This window comes from Arachis hypogaea, chromosome 16, assembly GCF_003086295.3.
Source record: "Arachis hypogaea cultivar Tifrunner chromosome 16, arahy.Tifrunner.gnm2.J5K5, whole genome shotgun sequence".
Taxonomy (NCBI): Eukaryota; Viridiplantae; Streptophyta; class Magnoliopsida; order Fabales; family Fabaceae; genus Arachis; species Arachis hypogaea.
Window position 1 is genome coordinate 19161684 of NC_092051.1, and position 15516 is coordinate 19177199.

Below are 15516 nucleotides of genomic sequence, written 5' to 3' on the forward strand. Positions count from 1 at the left end.
TTCGAATTGATAGCTCATTAATATTTTAAAGAAGTCTCGTAATTAAATATTTTGTTATCTTTTTTTAACGTATGAAATAAAATATATATTTTTTTAATTTTTAAATTATTAATTTTTTAACAGCATTATTCGAATTATACTATGAATTACTGTGTGTGTAATTCGAACCAAGCTGGTTCGAATTAGTGTGTGCATGTATTTGTGTGCAATTTGAACCAAGCTGGTTCGAATTAGTGTGTGCGTGTGTTTGTGTATAATTCGAACCAAGCTGGTTCGAATTATGTAGAAATGAAGTTCGAAACAAGCTGGTTCGAACTACATATAAACGTGCATTGGTGAATTCATGAAACAGTTTTCGTTTTGGCTTATTCACGTAAATTATTTTCACTCTTGGCTTATTATTGAGATTTGCCCTAATTTTACTCTGTTTTTTCTTTTCTTACTTTTCCTTCCATTCAAGCAAAAGAAATTTTTTTTTCTATTTTCTTTCCATTCATTTTTCTTCGTCTAAACAACACAAAAAAATATAATTTTCTTTTCATTTTTTTCCTCTCATTTTCTTTCTTTCCATTTTCTTTCCTTTTATTTTCCATCTTATATCCAAACAATAACTTAGTGTTTATCCATTTATCTTCTATTAATATTGTTATAACAAGGATACATGTGACTTTATGAAAATGATATAACCTAAACTTTTATTATTTGAGAATTTATTAAGTGGTTAGAATAGCTCCACGTCACGAACCAATGAATGTTAGCAATAAAGATGATCACAAAAACAACCAAAGTGGGTATTTGCAGGGATTACTCACGTTTTAAGACTAGATGGGGACTCGTGAAATTCTCACGACCTGCCATGCAAAAATGGATGGGCACTAGGGGTAGCAAACGAGCTTAAACCCGTCGGGCTGACCCGCATAACCCATCAAAAAAGGCGCGTTGGGTTGGAAATTTGACACCGCCAAACTTAAAAAGCCCGCCTATCCTGCACCGCTTAATGCATGGATTTTGGCAGGGCGGGGCAGACTTCTCCGCTGGACCAAACTTTTATTTTCTCAGGGTCAATTTTTTACAAATTTCTATGATGTTATTGATCTACAAGAGGATGAAGATGATAATTGAAGATGTTCTAAGTTATATTTTAGATTATGTTTTATGTTTGATTGATTATAAACTTGAAGATGTTTAATTATATATTTTGGATAATATTTGTTTTACTTTAGACAATGTTGGTTTTATTATTTTGTTTCAAAGAATTTGGTTTATAATTATGTTTATTACATATTTATAATTATAAAGACTTTAATGTGTGAATTTAAAAATTATAATTTTTTATATTTTTAGAAATTATAAATTTATTGAAATTATTGTGAAATTATATATATTGTTTAATATTTAATAGTTTATATATAAAAAAAGGACAGCCCGCCAGCCTACCATTAGGCGGGGCGGGAGAGAAATTCAGGACTGCCTTATTAGGTGGGGCAGGGCGGGCCAGCCCACCAAATGGCGGACTTTTGGCGAGACAGGGCGGGTTTTCCCGTTTGCCACCCCTAATAGGGACATGAACATAAGTATCCACCCCAAGAAACTTATTAAATATACGCAAATATAAAATTATTAATTTATCCTAATTTATATATACATAAATTTATTTCTTGAATTTAGTAACCCTACTTTCTGCCTCCAATTCGAAATTTTCCTTTTTCTTCCAAACTCATTCTCAGCCTCGATCCTCTCTCTAACTCACTTTCTCTGTCTCTCAAATTCGTCACTACGTTACTCAATATCGTTCCAAAAAATTATGTTATGTTATATATTATGTTGGAATATGTTTTTATGTTTTCTCCTTTTGAAATGTTATTTTTCATAACGAATATGCTATAAATTATGTTGAATTATATTGAATTGATTATTTTATGATTATTATATTATGTTTTTTTGTGTTAATTTTTTTCAAAATTTTTCAAAGAATATTCGTAGATATCCGAGAAGATCTGCGTTTCTTAAGGGGTAATTAAACAGGAACTTGCAATGACGGAAAAGGAACAGGGGCTTTTTTTTTTTAAATAGGAGTGATGGATGGAAATGGGGCTTTTTTTTTTAGTTTTAAATATTATTTTCTAATGTAACGAAATAGTAAAAATAACAATAATCATTTGCATAATTAAAATAGATAATTTTAATATATACATGACACTATATATATCAAGGATTATTATATATGATATATAATTTTTTTTCCTTTTCTATAATGACTATTTGTATAATTTATTGAACAATTTTTTTATCTTAATATTTAATAAATTTAACATACAAAATATTATTTAACATACAAAATAAGTAACTTAAGTCATCATCTAAGACAATAAGTATAATAGCGTAAATACTTATTTATTTATTAGTAGTAAAAAAAATATGTAAATAGTATAAATTAATTTTTTTTAGTATAAAAATAATAATAAAAATTATTAATTAAGTTAATTACATAATTAAAAAATTATGAAGAATTTCTTAAATAATAATAAAAAATAAGATCAGTATTACCATATATTATAAAGTTTATGAAAAAAATTTTGGATAATAAATCAATTCTCAATAGATTATACATTAATTCTGTCAAAAAAAATAGATAATCAATACATTAAATATTATTATTTACATACTAATATAATATATATATTATCGATTATTTAGTTTATAATTATTTTTTAACCCAATTTTTGGTAATTATAATTTAAATGATTGAAATTATTAAATGTTGAATATTTTGCATCTAACTAATTTATTTTTTTATTGAAATTAAAAAAGGATGAGTTGTTAATCAATTCTAAATTTAAATTTAAATTTGAGTAAGAAAATAAAAAAATATATTTTAAATTTTATTTCACTAACCAGAATTCATTTCAAGATAAAAAATTACTTTGTATATCATATATATTGTAGGATAGTATGGCTATTTACTATTTTTTTAATGGTAAATATTGTCAAATAAAATTGTGTAAGAAATTAGAAGAGAATGAATTTACAAGTTTAGGAAATATTAATTTATTTTTCAATAGAATAAATTATATATTGAATAACAAAAATTGTTATTGGTTTCTTTTTACACTAACTAATACTCAACGAGGGTGTTTCGGTACACCATGTTATTAAGAAATATTAATCAATCTAATAACTTTTGTAATGACATAAGTTTATGAATTTGAAAATTTAAAAATTATTTCATAAAATGTGAAGTTTTAACAAGTAACAATGTTAATCATATTGTTTTGACTTTAAGAATGAATATGATACCAACAAATAAAATTGTCCCAAGTAAATTTCAACAAAGACAAAAGTCCATAAGTATTGCTATTAATAAAAAATTATTTTATTTTAAAGACAAATACATTTTTTTCTACGGATTTTCTAACTCGGCAAGTTGAAGACTAATCCACCACATATTGATGCTCTATTTATTAAGGATCTGTCCGTAACTAATAGATTGTTATACACACAAGACGAGATTCGAACTCCAAATACTTACTTAAGCGGACAAATGAGATGACCATTCAACCAATTCAAATTGATTAAAATAAATATTAATTATTTTTAATATTTTTAAGTTGTAAAATATTTATAATAGTAATTACAATAGATATTTTTCATTTAAATTTTAATAAAAATTTTTTATATAATTTTATGTATTACCTGTGCAGGTACGGGAACATACACTAGTTAGATGTAATTTCACAATATTAAAATTTAAAAACACTAATGATTGCTACAAATCATAAAATCTGGCCTCCTAGCACTCCGCTTTCAAGAGAGGAAAAAAGAAGGAAAAAAAACACTTACCGATGAAAAAAGTCAAGAAACAGAATGATGCCATTTAAAATTATAGTGACGTAATTAAGATAAATTGGTCTAATAGTTAGCTCACTAGTCCGTTTAAGTAAGTGTCGGAAATTTGAATTCCGCTTTGTGTATGCAGCAACTCATTGGCCAGCGACAAACCTTTAAATAGAATTCAGTATTGCGACGGACTAGCCTTTAACTTGTCGGGCTGAAAAATACCGTGAAAAAAAAAAAAAAAAAAGAAATACAGAGACGTGGAGGAAAGAAAAACCAAAAGAAAGAAAAAATGGTAGTAGACATAGACACAGATGTGATAGAGTAACAATCAAGGAAGTATTTCAAGGCCTGATTCTTTTAGATTTATCAAAGTTAATACTTTGGTATCCACATATATTGGATACTACTTTGTGTTTTGAAATCTTGACCAAAAGATCTGGACCTTAATCGTCACTGATAATGTCACCAAGCATTCAAAAGTCAAAACCCGGTAAATAAGAATGACGGATTGTGTGTGGTGTCGCTTTATTGTTGATTTATAATTCCTTAAATAAGAATAATTAAAATGCTACTCTAATAATTTCATTAATACTTTAGCAGGTACATGGATGGATAATAAAGGAAAGCCCTATTATTATACATAAGTTTTGTTACAACACAAACCTGTATTACACATAAAACTGAGACATCATGTAGTATATACCCAGCCAATCAACTAGAATAGACTTGGACTAATATCTTTCTATATTTTCAAGGAACTCACATTCAAACATGTTCCAGTAAAACAAGGTATTATACATCTGGATCATACATTGGTAGGTGCAGAATTACCATTTATTCATAATTTTGTGTTCCCTATTATCATAGGTGCTTCAAGTTGAGACACTTGAATCATTTGGAGGTGTGTTAGCAGACTTCCAAGAAAATTTAGCATGCCCTTCATCGTAGTGCCTAACTCCTGCTACATCATCAATCGGAACTGCTTCTGAAATTTCCCTTAGGTCGTTCTCACTAAGTTTTACCGACAAGGCACCTATGTTTTGATCCAGGTTCTTGATTTTAGTAGTTCCTGTAAAACCCTATCTCCATCAACATAATTGTTGTAAACTTTCAACCAAGCTAAGCAGCACTATTATCACCAGAACAAGTTTGTATCCAAATTAAACAATTGATCATACCAGGAATAGGCACAACATCATTGCCTTGTTGGAGTACCCATGCTAATGCCAACTGAGGAGTAGTGCACCGATGCTTCTGTGCAAGGCTTTCTATTTTCTCATATATCCTTTTGTTCTTCTCTATGTTCTCTGCTTGGTACCGGGGATGACCACTCTAAAACGGAAAAAAAAAAAACAAGCAATCAGACAATCAGATCAGAATTCATGTTTGTCATGTTTCTTGTTGCAAAATCAAGTCTAATGATCTTCTTACTCTTGATGGCCAGCTTGGACTTAAAGAAAGAACATGGATGACAGTCTAATTTAAACTCACAAATTAGTTCAATAATCCTTCCAGGATTAAGAATTATTCCTTGCTGTTCATTAATCCTAATAACAAATTTGATGCAATGTAACTAAATCAAGCATAGTGATCAAATATGGTACCAAGGTGCTAACAGAAGGCACAGTTTCCACAACTCCCTTGCCGCCAAAAAAGCCACGACCAAGAGGGCTATAAGGCACAATTCCAATGCCAAGTTCCCTGTATTAAAACAAGCACAAAGATAAAAGGTAAAAAAAGGTGTAGTCACATAGAGACATAGTTTCAAGTAGCTGATGTCTAATCTCTATGTTCTTTAAGTAGAAACTCTAGAAGAACAACCAAAACTAACCTGCAAAGAGGGATTACTTCGTCCTCGATGTCTCGAGTCCAAAGAGACCACTCTAACTGAACTGCTGTAATAGGATGAACAGCATGCGCTCTCCTTATAGTATCAGGGCTGGCTTCAGATAGCCCTATATACTTCACTTTCCCTTCCTCAACCAGTTTCTTAAGTTCACCCATCTATTACATACACCAAAGTTATTCAGATATCAGAATGTATCAAACGAGATAAGGCAGATAAATAGATCAAGTAATTTCTTTCATTAGTCTGTATCATTACTTACTGTTTGCTCTATAGGCACCGATGTGTCGACTCTATGTTGATAATAGAGATCAATGTATTGAACATCAAGACGTTTCAAGCTAGCTTCACAACATGAGCGCACATAGTCTGGTGTACCCTTGATCTGCCTATCAGAGAAGGTTGTTTTTGAAATGCCAAATTTTGTTGCTAGCTGTATCTTGTCCCTGGGCAATTGCTTCAAAGCCTGGTCAAGAAGGAAATTCATAAATGTCTTTTATTAATTTGCAGCAGTAGCAGAAGAACCATACTTACAAGAATTCACCAATTTGTAAAAGTAACGATGACGATTAGTGAATAGTTAATACCTTGGCGAGCAAGAGTTCGTTAGCATGATTAGAACCATAGACATCAGCAGTATCGAAAAAAGTGATGCCTTGAGTGAAAGCATGCTTAATAACTGATATGGCTTCTTGTTCCGGGAGAGGATCGTTGTAAGCTCCAGTGAGCCCCATACACCCAAACCCCAACTTTGAAACCTACATATAAATAGACAATTTCAAGGAATCGGGGGTGAAAATAATTACATGGATTAAGTGAATGAAAGAAGCTAACTTGAAGGCCTTGGGAACCAAGGTTCACGCGAGGAATGGAAACGCTCTCACTCCCTGCTTCTGCCATTATTATGCTGCTTCACTCCTCAGTCCTGATTTGTAGCTGTGTAGTGTATGTAATGATGGAGAACTATATAGACAAACTAGAAGGTGGACCCGCGGGCTTTGAAAAATTTTATTATACGTGTTTTTATTTTTATATGAATAATGGTGCTATGCCACATATTCAACTTTTTTTACGAATGAAGTCTAATCAAACTAAATAATAAAATTTATAATAATAGTAGTTATAATTAATATTTATTACGTTAAATTAATTTAATTAAATAATTAATAAAAAAATCTAGATGTATGATATTATATTTTTTATATAATTTTTTAAAATTTGTATTCATTATATGTTAGGTATTTAATAGTAGATTCAAATAATAATTAAAGATTGATTATAATTTAGAAAAAAATGTATAATCAAGTATAAATTTTTACTATATAATATAAAACAGATGATTAATTATGTTAGCTTAATAATACGAATTTGTTTGTCTTATACCTATTGAGATTTTTATAAAAACTTTGTTGATCTAGCTTATTTAAATATATTATTTGAGTGTAATTTAAATATTCAGAATTCATTTAAGTAAAAAATACTGGAGTATAAAACTAAAATTCAAATATAAGAATTGTGTTATTTAAAGAATTGTACGTATTTATTTAAAGACCTTGAAAGTATAGTGTCAAAAATAATTTAAATAAAAATATTTAAAGTATTAGATAATAAACTAATATTAGATCTAAATGTATAAAAATTATTTATAACTAGAGTGAAACCCGCGTAATGCACAGAGCCCTAGATTATTTATATTATAAATAGATTTTAATAAATGTTATATTAAAAATATTTTAGAGAATATATTATAAATAGATTTTGAATTTTTTTTAAAGACATAGATTATTTATATTAGAGTTATATAAAACTACATTTTCATTTTTTTTTCATTTTTCAATTTACATTAATTACTACACTTTGTTTTTTTTGCGTTTTTTTTTTTGTAAATAATTAAAAAAAATGAATGAATGAGAATGAAAAATATATAAAAATGTTAAATTAAATTTAAGAAATTTTTGACAATTAGTATGAGAGATTAAAAAATGAAGAATAGTAAGAGTCTTAATATGTATAAGTTATAGAATTTGAATATTTGTAACTGAAATTTTTTATAATAATTATTATTATGACACTTTTAATGTATGTTTATTACATTTAATTAGTACTTAATGTTTCAATTAAATAATAATAAATAAAAATTTTTTGTTTTAATTTTTTTAAAATATTTTACTAAATAGTGATTGATGAATTTTAAAATTTTGCCAAATATATACCTACTTTTATATATTAACAATAGATAATTTCATTGTGAATTATTGATGTTCTTGATATAAGTTTTAATTTTGGCCATGTAATAAAAGGTTAGATTCATTTTTTTAAAGAATGAATACCATTTTTGTTTTCCAATTTGTTTGTAGGACATGTCGTCTCCAATCATTCTTAAACCCTCAAACAACCTTCATCCTAAAGAAAAACTAGACAAGTCAACTATTAGCAGAAGGTTATTCATATGATGTGTCAGTTTGTGGGTAATGAGGCAAATATCAGTGCCACGTTGTAAGGGAGAATTGTTATAGAAACTAGTTGGCTCCTCCCAAAATACGAAACGTTGTTGTAGAGTGAAGGATGTATAAGAGACCTTGAATATTTGGTTTTCTATTAATATCTTTCGTTTACTCACACATTCACAGAAAAGTCCTAAAACTTTGTCTTCCTCCTTCGTTTCCCTTCAAAATACGGTGACATCGTTGCATGTGGTATTTCTGGAAATAACACGTTGATGAAAGTTGATAAGGACCAAGAAGGTTAGTTGTTAGTTTTCCGCACTCATATTCTCCTTGTTTTACTTTTTATTGCGTTATGATGAACTGGAGAGTGTTGTTGCATTGTTTTGATGAGTGGTTTTTGTTCAAAACTGAGTTAACTATACGATTGTGATGTCTTTGTGAAATTCTGTGGTGAGCTAGAGTTTCGTTATCTGTGCAAGCTAGAATAAAAGATGTAATCTTGATTAGTATATTCTGTTTCTTTTACTAGGTGTTTATGTCAATTGTGATCCTCTGTTGAAAGTTTGTTAAACAATTTAAATGAAATATTGTGTTATGTCTGCAAATGTCCATTTTTGTTGTTCCTGTGTTCAATTATGGTAGAAAGGTTTGAAAGAACTTTGAAATGTGAGTTATGCTATAAAGATGGAAAAGTAGAGATTTTTTTTTTTCAATGGATGTGGACTTCGTCAATAAAAAAGATTTAGAGGAGTTATTCAGAAGATTAGGATATTTGGAGTATAAAGCCATATTCTGGCATGACCAACTACGCTGGTGTTTGAGAATGGGTTGAACAAACAAAATGTGTGACTTTATACTTAGACACAACCTCAGAATTCTTCTTGTACTTTGAGCATCTAATGGATCAGCCTTGTAGTCCCAAAGACAATGTGAGGGTGGAATCTGTTTCTATGCTGAAAGCCAAACTTCACCTACTTTTTCCCCAACTTAGATTGCAGCACTTTTGGTAAAGAACCAACTTGAGTTGGTCGAGCGGTCAGCTCACTCGTCCGCTTAAGCAAGTGTCGGGAGTTCAAACCCCGCCTTGTGCATGCAGCAACTCATTGGCCAGCGGTAGACCCTTAAATGGAGTTAAGATCCGCGACGGATTAGTTCTTAACCTATCCGGTTGGAGAATACCGTTTGAGTAAACTAAAAAAAAAAAAAAATTCAGATGCACTTCTTGCGTTATATATTTCATCATACAATAAAAATAGATATCACACCTTAAAACATTTTAAAAAAATTAACTAAAGAATGTCTTAGTGTCCTAGATAAAAAGTTATAGAAAAAGGTTTTATTTTTAATATTTCATCAATATATTTAATTAATACAAAATTTATATTTTTAATAAAATACTCTATTTAGACGAGGTCTTAGAAAAAACTCTTATCTTCAAGAGAGAATAAAAGGGGAAAAAATACTTATTGATGAAGAAACAGAATGATGCCATTTAGAAATGGCCAATTCTATGGTGCCTATGACTTGGTGCCTAAATTTTGCCTAACATTCCTTTTGTGGTAAGTTTTGAATTTTTAAAAATTATTTATTTTTATACCTTTTAAATTAAATATTAATTTTTAACTCTTTTTAGTAAATAGACACCATCTTTTAGACACTATAGCATTCACCTTTAGAAATATAGCGAAGTGGAGGGAAGAAAAAAACCGAAAGAAAGAAAAAGTTGTAGTAGACATAGACATAGATGTGATAGAGTAATAATTAAGGAAGTACTTCGAGGCCTGATTTTTTTAGATGTATCAAAGTTAATACTTTGGTACCCACATATATTGGATATTACTTTGTGTTTGTGATTTGAATTCTTGACCAAAAGATCTGGATCTTAATCGTCACTGATAATGTCAGCCAGTATTCAAAAGTCAAAACCCGGTAAATAAGAATGACGGATTGTGGTGTGGTGTCGCTTTATTGTTTCTGCCTTATCATGATTTATAATTCGATAAATAAGAATAATTAAAATGCTACTCTAATAACTTCATGAATAGCAGGTACATGGATGGATAATAAAGGAATCCCTATTATTATACATAAGTTTTGTTACAACACAAACCTGCATTACACATAAAACTGAGACATCATGTAGTATCTACCCAACCAACCAACTAGAATACACTTGGACTAATATCTTTCTGTATTTTCAAGGAACTCACATTCAAACATTTTCCAGTAAAACAAGGTATTATACATCTGGATCATACATTGGTTGGTGTAGAATTACCCTTTACTCATAATTTTGTGTTCCCTATAATTATAGGTGCTTCAAGTTGAGACACTTGAATCATTTGGAGGTGTGTTAGCAAACTTCCAAGTAAATTTAGCAGTCCCTTCACTGTAGTGCCTATCTCCTGCTACATCATCAATCGGAACTGCTTCCGAAATTTCCTTTAGGTCGTTCTCACTAAGTTCAACCAACAAGGCACCTATGTTTTGATCCAGGTTCTTCATTTTAGTAGTTCCTATAAAACTCTAGCTCCATCAACATCATTGTTACAACCAAGCTAAGCAACACATTTGATCATACCAGGAACAAGTTTCTATTAAGAAAAAACAAAAGTTCATACCAGGAATAGGCACAACATCATTGCCTTGTTGGAGTACCCATGCTAATGCCAACTGAGGAGTGGTACACTCATACTTCTTTGCAAGGCTTTCTATTCTTTCATATATCTTCTTGTTCTTCTCTATGTTCTCTGCCTGGAAACGGGGATGACCGCTCTAAAATGGGAAATAAACAAGCAATCAGACAATCAGATCAGAATTTATCTTTGGCATGTTTGTTGTAGCAAAACCAAGTCTAATCATCTTACCTTTGATGACTAACTTTAACTTAGAGAAAGAACATGGATGACAGTCTAATTTAAACTCACAAACTAGTTCAATAATCCTTCTAGGATTAAGAATTATTCCTTGCTGTTTATTAATTAGCCACATCCCAATAACAAATTTGATGCTATGTAACTAAATCAACCATAGTGATCGAATATGGTACCAAGGTCCTAACAGAAGGCACAGTTTCCACAACTCCCTTGCCGCCAAAAAAGCCACGACCAAGAGGGCTATAAGGCACAATTCCAATACCAAGTTCCCTGTATTAAAACAAAAACAAAGATAAAAGGTAAAATAAAAGTGTAGTCACATAGAGAGACATAGTTTCAAGTAGCTGAAATCTAATCACTATGTTCTTTAAGTAGAAACTCTAGAAGAACAACCAAAACTAACCTGCAAAGAGGGATTACTTCGTCTTCGATGTCTCTAGTCCAAAGAGACCACTCTAACTGAACTGCGGTAATAGGATGAACAGCATGCGCTCTCCTTATAGTATCAGGGCTGGCTTCAGATAACCCTATATACTTCACTTTCCCCTCCTCAACCAGTTTCTTAAGTTCACCCATCTATTACATACACCAAAGTTATTCAGATATCAGAATGCATCAAGTAAGATAAGGCGGATATAGATAAAATGATTTCATTGGTCTATAAAAGAGGAAGAAACGAAAAGCATGAGTTACTGTTTGCTCTATAGGCACTGATGTGTCGACTCTATGCTGATAATAGAGATCAATGTATTCAACACCAAGACGTTTCAAGCTAGCTTCACAACATGAGCGCACATAGTCTGGTGTACCCTTGATCTGCACATCAGAGACGGTTGGTTTTGAAACGCCAAATTTTGTTGCTAGCTGTATCTTGTTCCTAGGCAATTGCTTCAAAGCTTGGTTTGTGGCCAAGAAGGAAATTCAAAATTGTGTTTCATTAATTTGCAGCAGAACCATACTTACAAGAATTCACCAATTTGTAAAAGTAATGACGATGATTAGTGAGTAATTAGTACCTTGGCGAGCAAGAGTTCGTTAGCATGATTAGAACCATAGATATCAGCAGTATCGAAAAAGGTGATGCCTTGAGTGAAAGCATGCTTAATGACTGATATGGCTTCTTGTTCGGGGAGAGGATCGTTGTAAGCTCCAGTGAGCCCCATACATCCAAACCCCAACTTTGAAACCTACGTATAAAAAGACAATTTCAAGCAATTGGGGATGAAAATAATTACATGGATTAAGTGAATGAAAGAAGCTAACTTGAAGGCCTTGGCAACCAAGGTTGACGCGAGGAATGTGGATGCTCTCACTCTCTGCTTCTGCCATTATTACGTTGACTCCTCAGTCCTGATTTGCAACTGTATAGTGTATTAGCGATTGAGGATGGATGTACTATATCTATATGTGAATGTGACTATGGTTCCCAGGGAAAGGTTCATGGTTTTTTCTTTCACTTTTTGGGCCATTTATTTCATCTTCTCATTCATTGGGTTTGCTCTTACAACAGCGACCTTAGCCCAATTATCTCCTCTGTTTAAACTATGAAGTGGGACCCAGGTCATTTTTTGGTATTGGACCCAGTTGTCCGTACCTTTTTGGGTTTGTTTTGATTAGGACACATCTATAGGTTAACCATATTGTCCATGGTCCATCTTATTTGTACAGATGTATGATTCATGGAGCTTTCTAGCATGGTGAAAGTACCTTTAGGTGCTTAAAGGACCAAGATAAATAATAGAATTGGTAATAATGTTGGGGTTTTTGCATAAATACAGGTTTTTAATTTTTTTTTTTATCATATAAATCCAGTTTTAATCATAACTCATGAGAACCAAAAGTTTAGTGAGTAGACAACATATTATAATTTTACATGTAAAATTTTATACGCTCAAACGATTAATAATTTTTACTTGTATAAATCATTGACCCTCAGCAATCTTTATTCTTTTAAAAAAAATGTTGGTATGATTTAATAATCCAATAAAGAAATATAAATCTAAAATTACATTAAAGAGGCATTTTAGTTTTTTTTTTTTTTAAATTATAATTTTTAATATAATTAAATAACCTTTATTATAAAAGAGTATTTTAGTCTCCTAAAATTAATTCTAAAAAATTATTTTAATTTTTTAAAAGTTAAATATAAGGATTTAATCTTTTTAAGTTTATATTAAATTTTTAATTTCTAATATAATTAAATAATTTTAATTAATTCTATAAAAGTAATTTAGTTCTTTTTATGCTAATAATGATTAAAAGGACTTTAGTACTTAATATGAATTACAAGAATATTTTTTTGTTTTTAAAATCATATTCAAATTTTTAATTTTTAATACAACTAAATAATATAATATAGTCTTATGATGGTATTTTTTTAGATTTTTTTTAATTAATCTTCAAATATTGCTTTATTCTCCTAAACATACAGGGATGTTTTAGTCTGTTTAAAAGTTGAGATTTATAATTTTTAATATAATTAAACAAATTTTATTATAAAAGAGTATTTAGTCGTTTATGATTTATCTTAAAAATTTAGTTTAGTCTTTTAAAAGTTAAGTATAAAAATATTTTATTCTTTTTTATATATAAAATTTTTATTTCTAATACAATCAATCTTAATTAATCATGTAAAGATAATTTAGTCTTTTTAAAATTATTATTACGATGTATATTAGTATGCTAAATATGAATTATGAGGACATTTTTGTCTCTTTAAAATTAATGTTAAAAAAGTTATTTAGTATCTTAAAGTGAACTCAGTAAAAATTTTATTCCGTTAAATACATATCAATAATATTGACTCATCCAACTAATTAAATATATTCGTAGCAAACACTTTTATGCTATATACCATAATTTTTATACTATCTCAATAAATTTGTTATTAAAATTTTTTTTATGTTATGCTTAAAAAATTTGTGTACTATATTAATAAATTTTTGTACTTTTTAACGAAAATTTGTGTGCTACAAAAAGCGCAAAAAATATGAAGTGAAGACATATGCGAACATTTTGTTTTATTTTGTTGAGTTTACACTAATTTAGTTTGACTTAAATATAAAACTGCTACGTAACTAAGTTATTTTAGTAATTAAATTTCACCAAAATTGATTCAATTGTTTATTGCCACAATAAAAATCAGTTGAAAAAGAAAAAAGAAAACATAAGAAAAAAAAATATTTGGTGAAATTTGAATATAAAATTAATTTATTTATCTAATATTTTTTGTTATTTATTCTTATAAAAATATTATAGTAATTTTTTTTAAATGTAATGTTAAAAAAAATTGTCTTAGTCATTAGTTTTTTACTTAATCCAACAGGTCCTTTTGTAATGAGCATAATTTTAAAACAACATTTTACAAATTTACACTATTTTATATGGTGTCAATAAAGAACATTAAATTGGGATATACAGCCTAAGTCCTTTAAGAACCAATTCTAAGTTTTTTCACCATAGACAATTCCATGATTCATTACCAACAACCCATAAAGGATAACAAAAGAATATGATTCATTACCCTTTGTGGCCTAACCCATTCAAAGATAATAAGGAGTCCCAAAAAGGTTTTGTTACGGTTGGTTTTGCATCCATAATTATTCCCCTTTTATTTGTGTGAATTAGGGTTGTTCATAATTTGGATTGTATTTGTAAATTTGCTGTAATTATTCGCAAATTGCGGATATGATCTGATCCGCAATTTAATCGGATTGGATAGGATTCGATCCGCACTCTTAAAAGATTGGATCGCGAATATCTGGTATGTATTCGCATATCCAATCCGTAAATTCGCGTATTCGCATATTAATAAATAAAAAATAATATATATATATATATATATATTAGTAAAATTACTTCAACAACCCTAAATTCTTAATTTCACATTTTTCCCTTCGAGTTTCAGCGCTGCAACCTTAGGCATTTACTCTCCGTCATACTCCGACACCAATCGACCACTTCTTCCTTGACCCGATATTTTAAAAATTTGATATTTTAAACCTTCCCGCATGGCCAGAGGCTCAGCGGCAACTAGGGCACCATTGGGAAGAATGGCAACCATGGCAACAGTAGTGGAGCTCCGTCACTTCTTCTCTCGTTTGCCCGTCTCTGATACGTGGTCAGGAGGGTATTTTCGTTATTTTAGAGCTAAGGGACAGAATGGTAATCTCGTCACGTTTAAAGATCTGAATACTAGAAGAATCATACCATGTCGGTCTTGGACATTAAGGAGACCAAGAGTTCGTCTCAAAAACAGTGGTGCTGAAATGGCGACAACTCATAAGGCCCAATAGGCTAAGTCAGGATAGCAAGAAGCCCAATAATGTTTTTCAAATTCAGTGGGAGGCATACTTTATTATTAATTTCGAATTTATTAGGCCTTTATTTTAATTTATTTTTTTGTTAGAGTTTGTTAGAAGATTTGATTTAGTTATAATTTGCTTAGTAGTATTTTTAGGAATTTTAAATTTAAATCAAATCTGATCTAACCCATTAAGATCAAATCTGA

At 29.8% G+C, this 15516-nt stretch overlaps 2 protein-coding genes across 2 annotated transcripts; both read right to left on the reverse strand.

The window, feature by feature from the left end:
- Positions 1 to 4394: 4394 nt before the first annotated feature.
- On the reverse strand, positions 4395 to 6678 carry LOC112758263 (probable aldo-keto reductase 1). Its single transcript, XM_025806885.3, has 7 exons — positions 6518 to 6678; positions 6271 to 6441; positions 5946 to 6149; positions 5669 to 5841; positions 5442 to 5538; positions 5016 to 5169; positions 4395 to 4906 (listed from the first exon to the last, which is right to left on the reverse strand). Exons 1-7 carry the CDS (start codon positions 6581 to 6583, stop codon positions 4710 to 4712), a joined length of 1062 nt encoding a protein of 353 aa, XP_025662670.1. The 5' UTR covers positions 6584 to 6678; the 3' UTR covers positions 4395 to 4709.
- Positions 6679 to 10189: 3511 nt separating this feature from the next.
- Positions 10190 to 12425, reverse strand: LOC112758264 (probable aldo-keto reductase 1). The gene is made up of 7 exons (XM_029293725.2): positions 12270 to 12425; positions 12025 to 12193; positions 11700 to 11905; positions 11410 to 11582; positions 11180 to 11276; positions 10752 to 10905; positions 10190 to 10646 (listed from the first exon to the last, which is right to left on the reverse strand). Exons 1-7 carry the CDS (start codon positions 12333 to 12335, stop codon positions 10450 to 10452), a joined length of 1062 nt encoding a protein of 353 aa, XP_029149558.1. The 5' UTR covers positions 12336 to 12425; the 3' UTR covers positions 10190 to 10449.
- Between the last annotated feature and the right edge of the window lie 3091 nt (positions 12426 to 15516).

Bases quoted from the DNA above. Each gene is read 5' to 3' on its own strand.
- LOC112758263 (XM_025806885.3), bottom strand. From the start codon at position 6,583: ATGGCAGAAGCAGGGAGTGAGAGCGTTTCCATTCCTCGCGTGAACCTT. The intron at 6,442-6,517 runs GTTAGCTTCTTT...ATTTATATGTAG, and splicing joins TTGGTTCCCAAGGCCTTCAA to GTTTCAAAGTTGGGGTTTGG. The intron at 5,170-5,441 runs GTACCATATTTG...TTTCCGTTTTAG, and splicing joins TGCCTTCTGTTAGCACCTTG to AGTGGTCATCCCCGGTACCA.
- LOC112758264 (XM_029293725.2), bottom strand. From the start codon at position 12,335: ATGGCAGAAGCAGAGAGTGAGAGCATCCACATTCCTCGCGTCAACCTT. The intron at 12,194-12,269 runs GTTAGCTTCTTT...TTTTATACGTAG, and splicing joins TTGGTTGCCAAGGCCTTCAA to GTTTCAAAGTTGGGGTTTGG. The intron at 11,906-12,024 runs AGGTACTAATTA...TGGCCACAAACC, and splicing joins TAACGAACTCTTGCTCGCCA to AAGCTTTGAAGCAATTGCCT.